Genomic DNA, 19,417 nt, shown 5'->3' with positions numbered 1-19,417 from the left:
CTCAGATACTGCTGGCGGAAATGTAATGTGGTGCAGCCACTTTGGAAAACAGTTTGGCAGTTTCTTAAAAAGTTAAACAGGGACTTATCAGATGACCCATCCATTCCATTCCTATGAATCTATCCAAGGGAAACGAAAACATATGTCTGTGGAAAAATTTGTGTGCAAATGTTCATAGCAGCCCCAAAGTAGAAACAATCCAAATGCTCATCAATTGGTGAATGGACAAACAAAATATAGCATATCCATACAACGGAATAACTAACAAAAAGGAGGGGCCTATGGGCACATGCTACAATGTGGGTGAACCTCAAAAACATTATACTAAGTTGAAGGTGCAAGACATAAAGGACTCCGATCCCACTCCTGACACCAGATAAAGACCAAAAAAAAAAAAAAAAAGACATAAAGGACTACTAGATATTCTATGATTCCATTTATGTAAAATTTTTAGAAAAGGCCAATCTATAGAGACAAATAATAGCTAAGTTGTTGCCTGGCACTGGGGATGTGAGTGGGGACTGATTGCAAATAGGCTTGAAGAACTCTTTAGGATGATGGAAATGTTATAAAGCTGAATTGTACATGATTGCACTGCTGTATAAATTTATTTAAAACTATTAAACTGTAGCCCAGCTGGTGTGGCTCAGTGGTTGAGCATCGACCTGTGAACCGGGAGGTCATGGTTCTATTCCCAGTCAGGGCACATGCACAGGTTGTGGGCTCAATGTCCTGTGGGGGGCGTGCAGGAGGCAGCCAATCAATGATTCTCTCTCATCATTGATGTTTCTATCTCTCTCTCCCTCTCCCTTCTTCTCTGAAATCAATATATATATATATATATATATATATATATATATATATATTAAAAAACAAACTGTATATTTATAACATTTGTGCTATAGAAAGTATACCTGAATAAAGCTGCTAAAATATATATTAGCTTGCTTTCTGATAATTCCTGGCTATTGCCCGTTCCCCCATTTTTACGTCTACCTTTTCCTTCTTTTGTCTCTTCTTGGTCAATTTTCATTCCACTCTCAGCAGTTTCCCCTCGCTCTGGGGCCCAGTCCCAGGAAAGAGCCCTACTGGATCAGAAGGGCCAGGCTGCTCCCACCCCACAGACCTTACTTCTCACTTTCAGCTGCTCATCTCAAATTGGCTAGAGGCGCTCTCCAATAAATACTTGTTGGCTATTTTAGGGTCTCGTGTTCTCCGGTCCATCAGATGTCCCATCGCTTCCTTCTGCTCTCACCCACACAAATGCAAATTACATGCTAGCCTGGAGCTGTTGGTAATTTGTCCCCATCAGCCTGTCCTTAGGGATTCATGAGTATACCCTGTCATCTAGTTTTGTTGTAAACGTTGTTCAGGGGTTTTGGTTTTCCTATCTGGTTACTGTGTCTTTTTTATGTGGATATATGAGGAGATTCAAATGCCACCACTGCTGTTATCATCTTCCCAGATTTCAGTTGCCAATTCTTACCTTCCCATCAGGGAGCTGACAAACCCTTCACTTACTTGTTGAGCCCATGTATAATGCTTACTATGTGCCAGACACTGTCCAAACACACTATAATTACTAAGTCACTTAATCCACTAACAACACTATGAAGTAGGTTCTATTCTTATCCCCAGTTTACAAGCGAGAAAACTGAAACACAGAGAGATTAAATAACTGGCCAATGTCACAGTAAATGCAAGAGGGAGGATTCAAACCCAGGCAGCTGGATCCAGAGCCAGCGCTATTGGACCACTAGACTACGCTGCTCTCAAAAGCTTATAAAGTGTATCTGGTCTGGGAGACCTAGCATTCAACCATGACTACCTCCTGTCCCCTAATCCTCCCTAACAAGGGGAAATCTTACCCCTCCCTCAAAGACCAAGTTCAAATGTCAGTTCTAAAAAACTTGAACTCACCCACACAACCAGCTTTTTCCTCCTTCCTCCCCTCCTTCTTTCCCCTCCCATCCTTCACGCTGGTGCTTTTCACCAGGTGTTACCCGTACTGTTGGCGTTCTTGTCTTCCCCATGAGCTCAAAGAACATTGGTATTCATCTCGTGCCTCCAGAGCACACCCTAGTGCAGGGATGGGCAAACTTTTTGACTCGAGGGCCACAATGGGTTCTTAAACTGGACGGGAGGGCCGGAACAAAAGCATGGATGGAGTGTTTGTGTGAACTAATATAAATTCAAAGTAAACATCATTACATAAAAGGGTACGGTCTTTTTTTTTTTTTTTAGTTTTATTCATTTCAAACGGGCCGGATCCAGCCCGCGGGCCGTAGTTTGCCCATGGCTGCCCTAGTGACTGTCCCCTAGCAGACTCTCAACGAACATTCGTGGAATTGAGTAGGCAATTGTTTTCCTTCTTAACTAGCTCAAAATGTACTTGGAAAGCAATAAAACTGCATCTTTTTTGAAAAAAAAATCTGTATTCAGAGATTTTACAAAGTCTGGCTAATGTTTTTCTGGGTATTTTTTGGAAGAAACACAGCATTGGATTCATCGTGATATTTTAGTGGCTTGTTTACAACATGCAGAGATGGCTGCTTCGGATGCTCTTCTGCCAGATTCAAAGGAGAACCAGCTACCACGCCCACCAACCCAGCGGCTGCCAGCAGAGCCAGGACGCAGAAAAAGGACGCAGAGCAAGCAGCCGAAGAGAGCTACAGTGTGTTGGTGCTGGGCCTAAAGAATTAGCACCAAAGTCACTTGTGAATAAGAAGTCAAAATTCAAACCTAAAGTAGAGAATGTGGAAAATCCAAACATCAATTGAAAAAAGAAATTCATTAATTTTTTTTAAATCTTGTAATTTAATGCAGGACTTTGATATGAGAACATACATTTTTATCACAGATTTCCTTATTTGTGTGCAGATCAATGGCATACATTGCTCCACAAATACAAAGGCAGGTATTTGTAAGAATATGTATGGCCCCTCTCATTATCAATAGAAGGTTCTAGTGTTTCCTAAAAAAAAAAAAAAAAAAAAAGTAAGACATTCTCCAAAGATGTCTCAGTCGTTTTCTGGGCTGTAGCTCAATCTCTCTAAGAGTTGACTAAAAATACCTCTGCAAAAAAGAAAAAAAGAAGAAAAAAGAAGGAGAGAAAAACAATGATTTAAAAAGAAATAGGTAGGAAGTAAAAAAAAAGCTGGGGCCTCCACCCCCACCTTCCCTCATGTAAAACATTAATGCATTTGACACCTAAACCAGGGGAGGGAAGAAGTAGGTTACCATAAACCAGAATAAGGATGCTCCGCGCTTCCCCACACCCCCTTCCGGGCAGCAGCAGCACGGCCTGCTCTGCAGCACAGACATCACCAAATTACCCAGAAAGCTCCCAACAGTCAGCGAGGGTGAGCCTGGCTTCCTTCTGTCCAGACAGGATGTGAATTCCTCTTTCCCCCCACACACGTGTCATTTCAATGCCTGCCCCTGCGGGGCTGCCTACGGAGGCCACGCCAAAACACTCCCCTGTGCTTCTCTGTGCAATTTCATTCAGCCCGTGAAGGGTTCAACTCCAAGAGTCACATATTCTTTTTAAAATGTGGATCTGGGAGGCCCTGGGAGCAAATGTTCTGAAACAACTAACCCACAGAAGACAATAGTTCTCTTTCCTGTGGTGGGAACTCCGGAATTCCATCCAGATGTGCATGTGGTACGCTGAAGTAAGGAGGCCTACAGCACAAAATGCTGCCATGCCAGGGGCTTCTAGAAATGAACGAGTCTGCCAGGGCCTGCGTAAGGAGCTTCTTATAATAAAGCCACCATCACTGTAAATACCCCCTCCCCCCAGTCTCAGAGACAGGGCACAAAACAGAGGTCCCTATGACCCAGAAAAGCTATTTGTTCCTGAGATCAAGGAAATCATTTGACACCCGGCCCCCTTCACCCTCTTTTCACACAAGGACATCATATGCAAGACCTAGATGGTCAGTGACATTCTCCCTCTTCCCACCAAGAAGCAGCAATCAGAGCAGCAGGCCCCATGAAGCCAGTCCAGGTGGTTCTGTTCATCCTTACATCCCAGGACCTAGCACAGAGTTCAATAAACATATCTAGCTTTCAATACATGTATGTTGCATTAACTACGCTTAAACAAAACACACTGCTAGGCATCTGTGAGCCACAGCCATCTCAGCTGAAAATGCGTTCGTTCGTTCGTTCGTTCGTTCATTCATTCATTCATGTCCAACTGTACGCCAGACACTGCTCTAGATACAGATCCCTCCCCAAATAAAACAGACCAAGTTCTACCCCAGTGGAACTTATATTCCAGTGATTGGAGACAGACAGTAAACAAGTTATATCAGGAAAAAATACAATGAGGACAAAGGGTTAACAAGTTCCTTTCCTCTTCTGCTTGAGAATTTGACCTTAGGTTAACTTCCCAATTCTGTTTCCCTGGAAACCTAATAAAGATATAATGTCAATTATGTTACTAGGCAACAATGCTTATGTTAAAAAATGACCCTGGGGGCACCAGAGTGGATAAAGGGGGTCAACTATTTGCTAAAGGAAACTGAGCTTCTGGTAGGGAGCACACAATGGACTACACAGATGCCCGCTCCGCCCATCCCGTCCCTGCGCTTGGGGAGCCTAGAATGACCTCCCCGTGCTTCTGCTGAAGCCAAGGACAGACCATCACGGAGCCACCCGCCTTCCTGAACACTGACAACGCTTCCAGGTGGCACAGGACTCTGAACCCTCCCTACGTGCTGGCGCTTACAAAGTGCCCTGAAAGCTATTACCTGGCCCCCATGGTTCATCCCGGAAGTGGTCTTGGAGATCCAGAATTAACACTGACAAAGATTCCTTTGTTTCCATACTCAAGTTCTGGTGGCATTAAGGGATGAGCCAGACCAATATACATTTAAACAAACCAGAGAAAATTGGCTGACACTTTTTCTGACATAAATAATTACATCTGGACTGGCTTTTAAAAGTTCTTATTCTCTGAGTGGAATGCACTCCTTGGAGCCATGCTGCTTAGTACTCCATTTTTTTTAAAATATATTTTATTGATCTTTTACAGAGAGAAAGGGAGAGAGATAGTTAGAAACATCGATGAGAGAGAAACATCGATCAGCTGCCTCCTGCACATCTCCTACTGGGGATGTGCCTGCAACCCAGGTACATGCCCTTGACCGGAATCGAACCTGGGACCCTTCAGTCCGCAGGCCGACGCTCTATCCACTGAGCCAAACCGGTTTTGGCAGTACTCCATTTTTAAGAAGAGTACTGAGGTGGGCAACGTGGCCTGGGTGGTTAGAACTTGAACTTGGTGTCAGCGGATGTGCAGGTCCCAGCTCTGCACCCACCAGTGGTGTGGCCCTGAGTAAATCATATTGCCTTGTTTATTGACTATTTCCCCAACCAAGATGTCAACCCGATAAGGGCAGGGACTGTCTGACTTGTTCACTTTGAACAGTGTAACTAGTGAGATTCTTGATAAAACTTTATTGAATGAGCCCGGCTGGTGTTGCTCTGTGGTTTGAGTGTCAACGCATGAACTAGGAGGTCATGGTTTGATTGCCAGTAGCGTATATGCCTGGGTTGCAGGCTCGATCCCCAGTAGGGGGCATGTAAGGAGCAGCCAATCAACGATTCTCTCTCATCATTGATGTTTCTCTCGCTCCCTCTCCCTTCCTCTCTCTAAAATCAATAAAAACATTTTTAATAGCTACTGTTCATTTTTTTAAAAGCACAAGGGAATAGAGACTTTTTGAAAAAATTACCGAATGACTATTGAATGTCATTGATTCCTCTGGACCCAACTCCTCATTTATAAAGGGCAGCAACTAAAATAAATGTGCTCTCATGCATTTGAGCTCCTGGGTTTTCAGCTATTACAAACATTTCTCTGAGTAGGGAAATGTGAAGTGCTTAGCACAGTAAGTTACACTGATCAACGTCTTCCAGACGCATGACTGCCTGGGTGACATGTGGCCTAACCACGGTGGCCCTGGCTGGCCAGTTGCAAAGCTCAGCTTGCTCAGTGAGCTTCCCTCCTGAGCTGCTGCAGTAAAGGAAGTCGTCCCCTTACACGGACTCTCTCCCTGGCCCTCCCTCTCCCTCTTCACACATCCTCCATCACCCCCATCTTCCTCTCAGTCAACTGCTCAGGTCGGAATGTCACCACTAGCCAAAAAAACAAGTAAAATGAGCCACGGCCAACTGAAAGGGTACAGATGACTGCTGGCACTGGACTCCTGCCCAATGAACCACCCGATTCTGGGCCCTTCCTGATATCCCAGCCTCATGATCCACTAGCCTCTCCATACGTGGAGGATAAATTCTCTATTCCTTAACCTGGTTTTCAGTCTTCCACCATCTATCCCTCCAGCAGGAACTCTACCTTAGAAATTAAAATGGACAAGGAAGTAACATTTATTGAAAATGACTTACCTACCATGCCACCACTTCCTCCTGTTTCATTTGCTCCTCTCTTTCCCCAACCTGGCTTCTGCTCTTAAACCATCCACCAAAAGTCTATCGAGGTCACATGCCTTCCATGTTATCCACTCCAATGCCCTGGTCTTTGCCCTTATTAATATCATAGCACCATTCAACACAGACGTGGTCCCTTCCTTCTCCCGGCACATCCTCCCCTGTAGGCTTTCCGGGGACACACCCTCATGGCGTCCCTCTGACCTCAGGCAGCCCCTCCACAAGTTCCTCCCCTTTATACAACATCCAACTATTGCTGGGTCCTAGGCAGTCTTTGCTTCCCTCGCCACACTCTGTCCCTTATTGATTTCATCCAGTCCAATGTGATGAAACTCCTGATTTATAACTCAAGCTCCAACCTTCCCTCTGTGCTCATACATCGTCCTAGTTAACAATTCCACTCAGCTATGCATCTCATAGGCATCTCAAACATAATACATCCAATGGCAAATCCTTGATAGCCCCATTTCCAAATCCGGTCCTCTCCTTGGCCCCACTCCATCTAACCAAGTCTCAAGAAATCCCCAGACTTCTATATAAACCTTCACTCCAAGCAGACTGGCCTCCTTACACCCTGAAGGGTATGTAAGCCTCTTAGCACAGGACCTGGCACATAGTAGGTTTGCTCAGTCGTCCAACAAGTATTGATTGAGTGTGGCTACCTGCCAAGAACTGTGCTTGGTACTACATTGGCGAATTTAAGGACCATAACCCAGGTTCTCAGGGAGGAGACAGTCTAGTAAAGGAGACAGATAATGAACCCGTAAACCAATGTACAGAGTTACGAATCATAGTCAGTACTGGGAAAGGAATGTGTGCAGTGAGAGCGGTTAACAGAGGGCACCTACTTACATGGGGTGCTCGGCAGGGCCCTCGAGAAAGTGACACTGAGATCAAGACTCGCAGGAAGTAAGTGGCCTCCCAGACCCACGCTTCTCTGGCAATTCTGGCTGCCAAGACTCACTGTGTGTGTGTGAGAATATGTGTGTGTGTGTGTGTGTGTGTGTGTGTATGTGTGACATTTCTCCTTCTCAGGCTGAGGGGATCCCCACGCTGAGGTCGTTTTCCTGCCCAAATAACATCCAATGTTACTGCGTCAGCCCAGTCAGCACCCCCTCTGAATACTGTTATCAGGTGTTACCCTAGCTAACTGCTAACGCATCATCAGCAGCGCCCCCTTAAACCAGCCGCCTAAACAAGTGCCGCTCCTTGATCACTGGTAGTGCGAGGCTCAGCAATGCAATGAGTGACGGGTGCCTGCTTCGTGAGCTTCCTCTTCCGCTGCAACCTGACCTTCACCTGGTCCCACGTCCCCCCGGAAGGTCAGCGGGCAACGCCAACGTGGGAAATTACCAGTGACCACTTGCTGTTTGCCCGATGCCTCCCCGGTGTTTCCACACGCGTTTTCTTATTTGTGCTTCGCCACGGCTCTAAAGTAGGTGGGGTTAGCCCTATTTCGCAGATAAAGAAACGTTTGCCTGGTGAGGAGAAGGGCTGGTCCCAAACCCAGGCCTCTGGCCGCAGGGCCCTTGCTGCCCGAGCCCAGAGCCTGAGCAGGATTTTTTTTCATCCTTAATAGGCCTGCCGCTGCCACCCGGAGGGAGAAGAGACACAGCTGGAAGCAGATGTGATGTGTTCCAAGTCAGCCCCGCCCCGGACACCGGGGTGGACAGCAACCTCCGGGGCTGAGAGGAAGGGAAGAGAGGGTGAGGAAAAGGGGGAGCAGAGGGACCAGGAGAGGAAAGAAGGAGAAGCAGGTGATCTGCGGCATGGAGGTGAGGCATGAGGGAAAGTTGGCAAGAAAACACCAATCGGCGGAGGCTGGGAACCACCCCCTGGGCGGGTCTCGCTCCAGGGCCCAAGCGCTCCCTCACAGAAGGCAGGCGCGGGACAAAGCCACCGTCTGAGGGTCCAGCCAAGCCCCTCCGCACGGAGTGACCGCAGGGGTGCAGTGCTAAGCGGACTGAGCCCGCAGCCTGGTCGCCGTGTGCAAAACAGGGGCCGTGCTACTTGTACTGCCGACCTCAAAGGTGGCAAAGGACATGAACGAGATGCCACCATGAGGAGCAAGGACGATGAAGGCCAAGTGCTTGGTACACAAAAGCACCCCTGGGGTCTGAGGGATTAGGGGGGGTTAGGGATTAGGGACTGGTCCAGGGGTCAGGTTCTCTCTGAAGGAGACTCAAGGTCACTAGTTTGGTGCTCACTCTTGAAAAAGATGGGAAATTATGAGAGAATAAAAGTGATTACTACAACTCCTTAAATCCTCGGGGATGACAACTAAAAAAACCGAATATCTTTAAGTATATTTTTAAAGAAACAGATGTGCTTTATCCATTTCTGTCTCTTAGGGCAAAACTCTTGTCTAATGCATTTCCCTGTCCCTGGGAATCAGTCAGACCCTGTCCACGACATGCTCCCAGATGCCCGTTTTTAAAGTGCGGAAAATCAAAAGGTGTGAGACAAGCACGGAGCAGACACATCAGCAGATGGAGCCAGGGGAGGCACCGGGCGCAGGGGCAGCAGCTGCCCATCTGCCTCTGCTCTCAGGGCTGCTGCCTGTAGGCGGCCACTGACAAGTGACCCCCGGTGTGGCCCTTGGGCCCTGAGGAACCCTGATGGCACTTGGCTTGACCCAAACTTCCCACAGATTCCTCTCCTTCCGTGGACATTCTGTGGTCCTGACACTGGCCTTGGCCTCCACCTCCCCCAAAGTAACCCCTCGTCACTGCTGCACGGCCCTCGCAGGCACACTGTGGAGTGGCTGGCCCAATGCCATCGCAATGGGTCTTCAGAGCCCAGAGAGAAGGGCAAGGACAAGGAAAGAGAAGCAAAGGCTTCCAAGTTGAGCAGTCCCTTAACTTTGGCCACATCAGTGGGAATCCCCTTGAACTTGGGTAAAATGAGAAATGAGCCAGTAAGCAATTCCCGGCACGTAACCCATCATCTCGTGATAAATAACACACCTCTCAGACTCATTACTCTTCAGCTGGGCTCAGTGGGCAGCCGTGTCTCACGGCAGGAGGTCAGAGCCCAGTGGCCCTGCTGCTCCTCCTCAACAGACAGCCTTCGGAGATGAAAACGTGTTCCCCAGCCCATCCTTATCAATCCCACACAAAGCACTTTCGATGGAAGGGGTGGGTGTGGCTCCCCGGAGAGCCCCCAGGAAATTGCGTATCCCCCACACAGCTCACAGGTGAGAGGGAAGGAGGGTATTGGCTGGGGGTCCTCTGTGATGACCACCATTTATTGTGAAAATGGAGAAAAAACAGACACTAGAAAAAAAATTCCACATTCCCTCCCTTCTCCCTCTACTAGTAAAACAGCAAAACTCAGCTTAGAGGGCATGCACCATCGCTCAGACAATCTCAATCAATGGCAGATGAGATCCAATTTGAGCATATCATAGTGCCAAAGCCACCAAGCCATTCCAAACCTTGGGGTGTCTGGTGTGGACTATGCCGATCTGAGCCAGTGGCCCTCAGAGCACAGCAGGCCTTGCCCATAGTTTAACAGGCTCTGGGAAATAGGCCAGTGGAAATTGGATGTGTGTGGCTCTGGGCCACGAGGAAGATGGAATCCCACTTCCACGAGCTGCGCCCCAAGGTTTGAAGCTCGTAACAATGAAGAGGGAGCAACTCCATTGTTCATGTATCCAGAGGCTGGGACTCGTCCTAGAGGAAGGGAACAGGCCTCTGGGCCTCCATGCACAGCCCGGCAGGAGCTACAGAGGAACCGATACCTACTGTTGGTCTTCATGCACATCTATCCTGCAGCATAATGTCAAAACAAGGGACAGCTGAAGAGATTTGGAACAGAATCATGGCATTTCTCATAAGAGCAACACAGAAAACAAACATCAAGTGCATTAGAGAGTTCTCTCCCTTACATTCAGGCTCTCAGACCCTCTTCAAAGGCAGCTCAGGTAGAAAACGTTCTTGTGTGGCATCACAGCCACGCTCACTTTCATAAAAACTGTCTGAGCCTGGCCAGTGTGGCTCAGTGTTTGAGCGTGGACCTAGAAACCAGGTGATCAGGGTTCGATTCCTGGTCAGGGCACATGCCCGGTTGCGGGCTTGATCCCCGGTAGGGGGTGTGCAGGAGTCAGCGATCCATGTTTCTCTCTCATTGGTATTTCTATCTCTTTTCCCTTCTCCCTTCATCTATCTAAAATCAGTAAAGACACATTTAAAAAAAGAAAACGGTGCAAATTGGATTCTCTGAACTGATCAGCCATTCCGAGGAAGATGAGCCCGTGTGCCAGGGTTTCCAGTTCATTCCCTTTTCCCCTAACGAAGCCGGGGAGGGGGCTGTGCAGTCCCGGTCCCCTGTTGGGAAGGCAGCATAAAGCACGGCTCCCATCAGATCCCCCTCTGGGCTTGGCGCTCCACACTTGTGACCCAGACTCACACAGGAGCCCCCCACCCTCTCCTCCCACCTTCAAATCTCATGGGAAACTGAGAGAGCCAGGTGAGGTGAGAAAAAAAGAGACTATGTTCATTCTTTTTTTAAAAAAAAATCCAATTATAGTTCATATTTTAAACAGTTTTGTTATACTAACTAAACTGAAGACAGTGTTACAAGGCTCTCTATTCTTCTTGAGGACCTTGACGAAAAAATAAAGAAGGCTTACCCATTTTTGAAATAGAGGACATGGGCTCTCTGAAGTCCTGTTTCTAGGAAAAAACCTAGTTCTTGATCGTGGGGAGCAGGGCCAGGCTTAGGGCTTCTGTTTTGAATATTAGTAAGTATTACCTAGAAGGGGAGAAAATCGGAAAACTAATCAGATCCACATCCAAGTCTACGTCCTTCAAACCCTATCGCTAAATGCAGTGCACAACTGGAAAACTCGACGTGTGTGCAAACATCTGTGCAAAGGCCCTGGTGCAGATGTGCCAGGATCAGGAAAACAGAGAAAACGACTGTGAGACAGGAGGCAACCAAGCAACCTGGGCACAGGTGTGGCTCTCCTGGCACTGGGGGCTGAGGCGTGAAGGACGCTGATGCGTGCCTGGTGCCAGGAGAAGCATTAGAGCCGGAGTGGCTCTGCTGAATGCCAGGATGTTGACAGAGAGGCTGAATGGCACAGAAGCAGGTCCCAGCAACGGCCAGAAACAGTCATCACCCACCAGAGGCCGAGGTCACGCACTGGCTGGCAGATGCAGCTTCAGCCTCACATGAGCTTGATGAGCTCAGAAAGGGCTGAGAAGTGCTGTGACTGGCACTGGCCTAAAGGTAACCGGGGAAGGCAAACTCTCCAGGCTCCCACAGTGAGGCCTGTGGGCTGGGCAGCAGTTGGCTGTTCTCAAGGGGCAAGTTGAGAAAAACAACCTAAGCATCAAGTCTCCCGCACTTGACCTCTTGTCAACAGATAAGGAGGCTTTAAAAGCTTAAGTTTGTAGCCTTGCAGGAAGGACTCCCTACTAATCAGGAGACAGGATTATAAGTTGAATGGGTCACAGTGATGTACCCAGAGGCCACTCTCTTTAAACTCACAAGCCAAATACAGCACTCATCCAACAGAAGCCGCTGTGGCTCATTAAAAATCTATATGCCCAGCTGGCATAGGCACTAAGCATCGACCTACGAACCAGGAGTTCACAGTTCGATTCCAGCCGGGGCACATGCCCGGGTTACGGGCTCCATCCCTAGTAGGGGGCGAGGGGTGCAGGAGGCAGCCGATCGATGATTCTCTCTCATCATTGTTTCTATCTCTCTCTCCCTCTTCCTTCCTCTCTGAAATCAATAAAAATGTATTTTTAAAAAATCCATACAAATGCTCTCTAAACACACTGACCACATCTACTGGAAGTCAGGAGCTCTTTGAAGACCCAGATGTTAGTCAAACCCCCAAATATTCTAGAGGTCTTGAACTTATTCTCCAAGTGGAGTTAAAGCAACCGCTAGTTCTCTAACTTGCAAGGTTTGGGGAAAAGACAAGTAGGAGGCACCCAAATGGACAATATGTCCTGGAATGAAACCCAGTGGGCAACCCCTGAATTTGCACTGCATCCCAGCATCTTATCACAACTGCCCGGCTGCTTCACGACGTCTGCAAGTGCTAACAGGAAGGTGTTCCTCCCACCTCAAAAGGCATGGGTGTTTTTGGCTCGGATGCAGGCCCCTCCCCCACTCTTCCTCCTCCAGTGACGGAGATGCACACAGTGGGACCTGAGCACTTGTCCCCTCTCCCTTAAGTCTCTCTCAAGATGGCTTCATGCATTCCTCTGAGCTTCAAAAATCAGCTGCATGCTGCCAACTCTCACATGTATCATCCCTAATGCAGACTTGCCCTCTGAATTCCAGACTCATATATCCAACTACTTCCATGTGGAGGTCCAGCTCTGACACCTTTAAAAATGATCCTTCCTGGGCTTTTGAGGATAGTTGTTAATGTCAAAGAATGCCATGAGTATTTTAAAGCAAAAACAATCCAGTATAGTATAAAATTTAAAATCATCTCAAAATTCTACCACAGAAATAACCAGTTAGCACTGATTGATAGTCCAGATATCTCTGTTATCAGGAGAGAAAGATAAAAATCATTTTGCAGAAACTGAGGTTGTGTTCTGTGTGTGTTCAAATTTAACCCATTACATTTAATTTTAATGAATATTGATAGAAGAAACTAAAGTGTGACCAAAGTAATCACTCAACTTTAAAGAAAAATGTGGTTTTTTTCCACATAGTTCATAAGAGGTCTCTCTAAAGTTTAAAATATCTCATATTTTGTGTGTGTGTGTGTGTGTGTGCGTGCGCGCGCATGTGCAGTGAAAGAGATGAGAGAAAGCAGGTGATTCTTTTATCTACATATTTTAACTTTATACAGTATCTGTTGATTCACAGTAAAGATGAGGAAATTAAGATACAGTATTTATATTTCATACTTCATATCACCTTCTTATAATCTATTTATATAAAAGGCTAAGTGACTGACCGGCCGTTCATCCAACCGACCGACCAGCAGGTACACATGACATGCACTGGCAATTTAAAAATAAATGTTGACTTGAACATGTGTGATACATATAAAGCTCTCGCTGGCGCCAATCGCACATGTGTTTCAATCTGTCTTTGTCGATCGTGAATTTCGTTGACACTTCTATTATAGAGAATGGGCGAATAGCGATATTAAAATATTTCTTCTAATTAATTTCCTTTCAATGTGCATGAATCTGTGTACCGGGCCACTAGTGTTGTAATAAAAAAGAAAAGAAAAAAGACAGCTAGTAAACAAATAGATGGAAATAATTCAACCTGTCTGATAGTCCAAGAAATGCAAAAACTAAAACTGCAAGGACCATTTTCACCTAGCAAATCAGCAAAATAACTTTTATACAGCAAGCCTGTCAAGATTGCACAAAGCCACTCCCCTCTCACACTGCCAAAGGTAGAGGAGCTTAGCCTGACTTGTAGAGAGCAAGTGGGCACAGTATATAGTAACGAAAATGTTAAAACATAACCCCACTCTGGAGACCTGCCCATCAGAAACAATGTGAAGCAAAGGACAACGCTATCTGAGGAAGTTCCCATCGCAGCATTATTCCAACAAGAGGTTACACCTGACAGTAAGTTAATTATACCATAGAGCCCACCCTATGAGACAGCTTGAAAACACTTCCAGGTCCTGATATCATGCTGAGTGAAAAAACACAGGTTAAAAATACTTTAATGCTGTACAATTATGAAGGCAAAGACTGACTGAGCATATATAACAATTAAAATGAAACTTTTCCAGACTTCTCTAAGTCAGCTTTAAGGATGTGGCAGCCTCCTCTCCAGCTACTCAGACGGCAGCCTCCAAGTCGGAGCCCACGGCCGCCCGTCATTCCTGACCTTCTCTGAAGGCAGTGTTCACTCAGATACTGTGACCCGCTGCTGCGGCTTCAGTGAAAAGGCAGGGACAGGAAAGGGGACGGGAAGGAAGGCTCTGCCCTTTCCTATTGTCTCCCATTTGAAAGCCAACAGCACAGCCACGTGGACCTCCAGAGTCACGGCCTGCCTTTCTCACGGCTGCACCCAGCACTTGTCCCAGGACATCTGGTTTGAATTCAAGACACAGTAACTTTAGTCTAATCCAGTTCCGAATCCAACACCTCAGCCATGTCACATTCTTCCCGAGGCGGGACACATAACCACAGCATAACAACGGCCCTGCTGGCCGCTGGGCGGCTCCTTGGCGAGCGGAAGAAATCTGGGCCGGACCCTACAACACTGGGGCCCAGTTGTTTCTTTCAAAACCCCAGCGCTGAAACAGCCCCACGCAGGCCTGTGGACGTCCCGTAATTTAGCAGCAACTCCTTTGCTGAAGGGTGTGAAGGAATGAACTGTCAGCAGAAGGTAGGGTTCCGCCCTGGCACAGCCTCTGCTGGGGAAGGAGCACCAGCTGGTGGGCTGATGCTTGCGAAGGACAGGACAGCATGATTTCATTTGCCAAACGCAGGGCTCGCGCTGGGAGAGTCAAGGATGAAGTCATCTTTATTCCTGTCACTGCACCAGCAGAAGCTCCTCGCGGGGCAAATAACATTATTTGCTGTTGGCATGATGCCACCACCTGAAGGTAAACGAATCACGGCCATCCTGTGTCTTTCTAATTCTATCTGCTCTAATTCCATTTGTTTGATTAAATTATTGTATGTACACAATGTTAGAGCTATTTTTTATTCCCCGTTAGAAAACAAATTATCGGAGAAAAATATTAATAGATGTCTCTGTAACCCTAAAATAACAAGGACAATACTGAACAAATATTTAATGCCCACGGCTTTTGTGTATTCACGTTTTCCTTGGCTCTGCCTCCACATCAGGAACAGGGTGGGGGGTTGGGGGGCAGAGAATAACATGTGGGAAGCTCCTTGCATCCCAGCTAAAGACACAGAGACTCACGAGTTCTCTAGCCTCAGACCAGTCAGGCAGTATCAGACCCACCATGAAAATGGAAAGCTAGACACAGTGACTGGACCAAGGTCAAATAGTCAGGGGTGAACAGAGGTCCAGAACCCAGATATCACATGGGGACTCCAGGCAGAATGTTGTCCCATTATCTTCCACACAAGAAAAAGAAAGGCGGTGCTCAGTGGTTGAGCGTCAACCTATGAACTAGGAGGCCATGGTTCGATTCCCGTTCAGGACACATGCCCGGGTTTTGGGCTCCATCCCCAGTGTGAGGCATGCAGGAGGCAACCGATCAATCATTCTCTCTCATCACTGGTATTTCTATCTCTCTCTCCCTCTCCCCTTCCTCTCTGAGATCAATCAATATATATATTTTTTAAAAGAAAAAGAAAGTAATTTTTCCCACTAACATTCCCCTAAAAATTCTTTAACATTTTAAATAAAACAGTGTGTTTATAATACTCCAGATTTTTACCTAAATATCTGAAATCTCCTAAGACTAGGACAGATTCCACTGTCAGGTGACACAGGAACAGAGAGTGACAAGGAAACTAACATTTACTGTGTGCTGACCAGGCACTTACTGGGAAGAACATGAGTGAAATCACTTTATCCTCACAGCAATGCTCTAGCAATTATTATTGCTATTTTACTAATGAGGATCCTGAGACTGTACAGAGAGGCTGAGTAACTTGCCCAAGTTCCACAGCTAAGATCCCAATACCAGCAGTCGGTTGGCTGCTGTGCTCCGCTGCCTCTCACAGCTTAAGGTAGCTCCAGGGGAAGCCAAGATCAGCCCCTCCCTGAAGAGTCCCCACCTTCAGGGAGCAGACACCTCTAACATCACTGGACATAGCCACTTTTAGGGAAGCTCGGAGAATAGAGCCGCCTGGGAATTACAACCCAGGGTTCCCAAACGGAAAAGTCTGGCCACAATGTTCCACCTGTCCTCAAAAGTTCTCCCCCAATTTTATTCTTGCCAGTGCATGAAGTTAAGAGCCAACTGATAAGGAAAATGCCCAAAGGTCCTGGCAAATAGAAGTTTCTTCACTACAGAACGGCTGGGAAATGAGGGGAAATCACTGAGTGACGGACTGCCTTGGTCCGGCAGAACCAACACAGGGACAGAGCGTGTGGCGTTTTCTACTTACAAGAGCTGCCTACCCAGAAAATCAAAGCACTACTCGCCCAAGCCTGCCCCAGCCCTGGACTTCCTTCAGATGCTATATCCTTGAAATTTCTGTTTTCAATTTTACATAATTCTAAAGTCATTTAAGTTCAAAAAAATTTGTAAGTCCAAGCGGGTATCCTCATTGTCTTGTCTCATAAAAACCCTTGAACTTTCACTAAGCCCGAAGGTCACTTACGGAAGGTCATTTCTCCTCTAGACTTCTCATCCATCAACAGATCGCTTCTCGAGCACCCACTACAGTCAAAACAGATGTCTGGTTCACTCAATCTCTCTCGTTGCTATTCTCTCGACTTGCTGGCTCTGGGGAGGCTCAAAGTGCTTTCCCAGGAAGGAAAACACAGACTGGAAAATCAAGCCAGAAACGTGAAAGTCGTCTACACACCCTGAGACTGGACCCTGGGCTGAGGCTGCCTCCCCACGCTACTAAGAGCCAGGGTTCGCCTGGCCAAATACTTGGTGAGCGTTTTCTATATATAAGGGTGTGGGAAACCACAGTAGCCTGGGACAGGGAAGCGAGTAAGTGCTGAATTGGGTAAAGAAAAAGCCAGTTCTAATTCTAGCTTTGGCCCCAAATTCCTCCGTGCCCTTGGGCTCTCCCTTTCTGGGCATTTTCTTCTCAAAACCTAATGTCCTATGATCACCATTTCCCCAAAACCATCAAAAAATTATTTTATATCCTATGAGTCTCCTTGACAGCCTGGCTAAAGAATCCAGTGGTGAGCGGGTAGTTATAAACGAACAAGACAGGAAGTACATCCAAGACTTGCCAATTCCCACGCCATGAAAGACACGGGTAACAGATGAACCTCCTTCCTCCCGGCCCGAGAGGGCAGCCCCTCCAGGATAGGGCTGGGCAGCCGCCGGACAAAGACGGTGCAAAATGAGGGCCCGGAGAGGCGAGGGCTGTGGGGCCCACAAGAACGGCTCAGCCGGGGTCAGCAGTTTCCCTGCTGGGAGCCCGGCTCTCGAGGAGGCAGGCAGGAAAAACCACGTGACTTTGAAAGCAAGCTGCATGGTCATTTCTCTAAAGATCAATCGTAACTTTCGAATAACAAACAAACAAACAAACAAAAACCCTTCCTCATAGCAGCCTTCGGATAGAACACTTTGGCAAGATGGCCAGAGGCCTTCCTGAATTCCCAGATGTGCCGAGCCGTGGCTGAGAGTCCATTCTGGTGGAGGCCAGGCCAAAGGTCACTCCACCACCCTCCCCGCTCCTTTCTTGTGCTTCCACCTCTTCTTCCTGCCTCCTACAAGGCAATTCTGATCCTCATCACACACACTATTTATGAAGAAATCATTTCCAGTCTGTACACTTATAAAATAACAAAAACGAACCCTGACTTGGTTGTCCCTCTCTATTCTAATCCTCACGGAGACAGAGGACCTATGAAAATGATGGGAAACAAGATCATGGTTATTTTCAAAGACTCAGAGGATTTCTAATCATTTCAAAATACCTCGCAGGATACATCTCAGGGTCTGAAGGGGAAATACCCTTGTTGAGCCTTCGTTAGACTCCAGAAAGCTCTGCTGGGGGCAGAGTTTAGTAAAAACAAGCGACATTCATTCAAGAATCCTGGGCTAAGTGCCTTATTTACATGACCTTTCACAATCCCCACAAGAACACCGTGAAGTAGGAGCCATTATTATGCTCCTTTTACAGATGGGGATGTTGAGGCTGAGACGTGAAGGAGCTTAGTTAGGCACGAGCAGAGCCAACGACAGAGATCCTTCTAAACAAGAAGCGACGCACACCTCCCTGGCCCACCCTGCTCCAGCGCCCCCTGCCCGAGGGCGTGGGCTCGGGGTCTCTTGCCCACTCACTCCCTGGTCAGGTGTCCCCCTGTTAGCTGCTGGTCTCCATTCCCCACACGACAGGCAAACCAGGGACTCTGAGGAGAAGGCGTCCTCGAAGGTCTCAGGGGATACACACCTGCTCCGAGCAGGTCGGCTGAGAGTCCCTGGCCGAGCCTTCGAGGTAAAGCCTCCCAAACCCAGATGGACACGGTGCTGGCACAGAGTCCACCAAGGACACGTGAAGATCCACCCACTTTGCGAAGGAGAACGGACATAGTAGCCAGCTTCAGGGTGGAAGGGCATGGGCAGAGGCACCCCGTCACTTCTGCTCAGAGCGTGTCCAAGTGCCTCCCCAGCACTGACCCGTCTGTGCTCACGAGGCGCCACGGTCACCACCAGATTCGCCTCGGCGTCAGGGAGAGTAAGGAAAGCCTCGCGCCCAGAGGCAGACAAGGGATGGTTTTCCCGAGGTTGCCCACAGTCCTCCACAATTTGATTTGATTTTTTTTTTAAGTATCCACTGGAACAAATGCATGGTCCTCACTCACCCTTTCTATCTCTTGGAGGTACAGGAGCGCGATGTCCCCCGCTTTCTCATAGCAGGTGATGACCTCCTGTTCCCTGTCCGCGTGGAGGTTACTGGTAGAAGAGGAAACAGGCAACTTCTCTAAACAAAGTCCTAAGAAAAAGATCAAACACAAACACTGGGTGAGTTGCTTTTCATGGGGCTGAATTTTTAAACTGTTGCTCGCGAGGTTGAGGAAGTGGCCGCAGGAGCCCACGAGCCATCAGAGAAGCAGATCCTCTGTCCTGCTCTCGGACAAATGGAACATCGGAAAGAGCACCCGAAAGTTACAGAGGAAAGAGGCCCCTGGCCGTGCTCACAGCACCGTCCGATTTGGATATCCAGCCTGAGGACTGGATCACCGGGACCCCGTTCAGACCAAACAGAGCTTCTCCGTCAATTACATCCCAGGGTCCTTAAAGAATTTTAAAGGTAAGTTAGGCTCGTGGAACAAGAACCAGCTAGAGGATATTTTCTCTCTCAAAATGTACACTTAACCAATCGAACAT

General features: G+C 47.5%; 1 protein-coding gene across 5 annotated transcripts in view; it reads right to left on the bottom strand.

Moving 5' to 3' along the window:
* TTC7B (tetratricopeptide repeat domain 7B) overlaps positions 1–19,417 on the bottom strand; it is a gene marked incomplete at its 5' end in the record, with an annotated part of 195,317 nt that overhangs the window by 133,627 nt on the left and 42,273 nt on the right. For 3 of the 5 annotated variants that reach the window (XM_081111613.1, XM_081111614.1, XM_081111611.1), the window contains 2 exons: positions 11,090–11,211; positions 18,892–19,022. In XM_081111613.1, the coding sequence (XP_080967739.1) occupies positions 11,090–11,211; positions 18,892–19,022 (253 nt within the window). Of the gene's footprint in view, positions 1–10,202; positions 10,227–11,089; positions 11,212–18,891; positions 19,023–19,417 lie in introns of all 5 variants that reach the window. The other 2 variants (XM_081111610.1, XM_081111612.1) reach the window with 1 other exon arrangement.

Source organism: Myotis nattereri (genome assembly GCF_964212035.1).
Source record: "Myotis nattereri genome assembly, chromosome: 1".
Taxonomy (NCBI): Eukaryota; Metazoa; Chordata; class Mammalia; order Chiroptera; family Vespertilionidae; genus Myotis; species Myotis nattereri.
The sequence above is the reverse complement of the archived record's forward strand: the minus strand, read 5'-3'. Positions and strand labels throughout refer to the sequence as shown.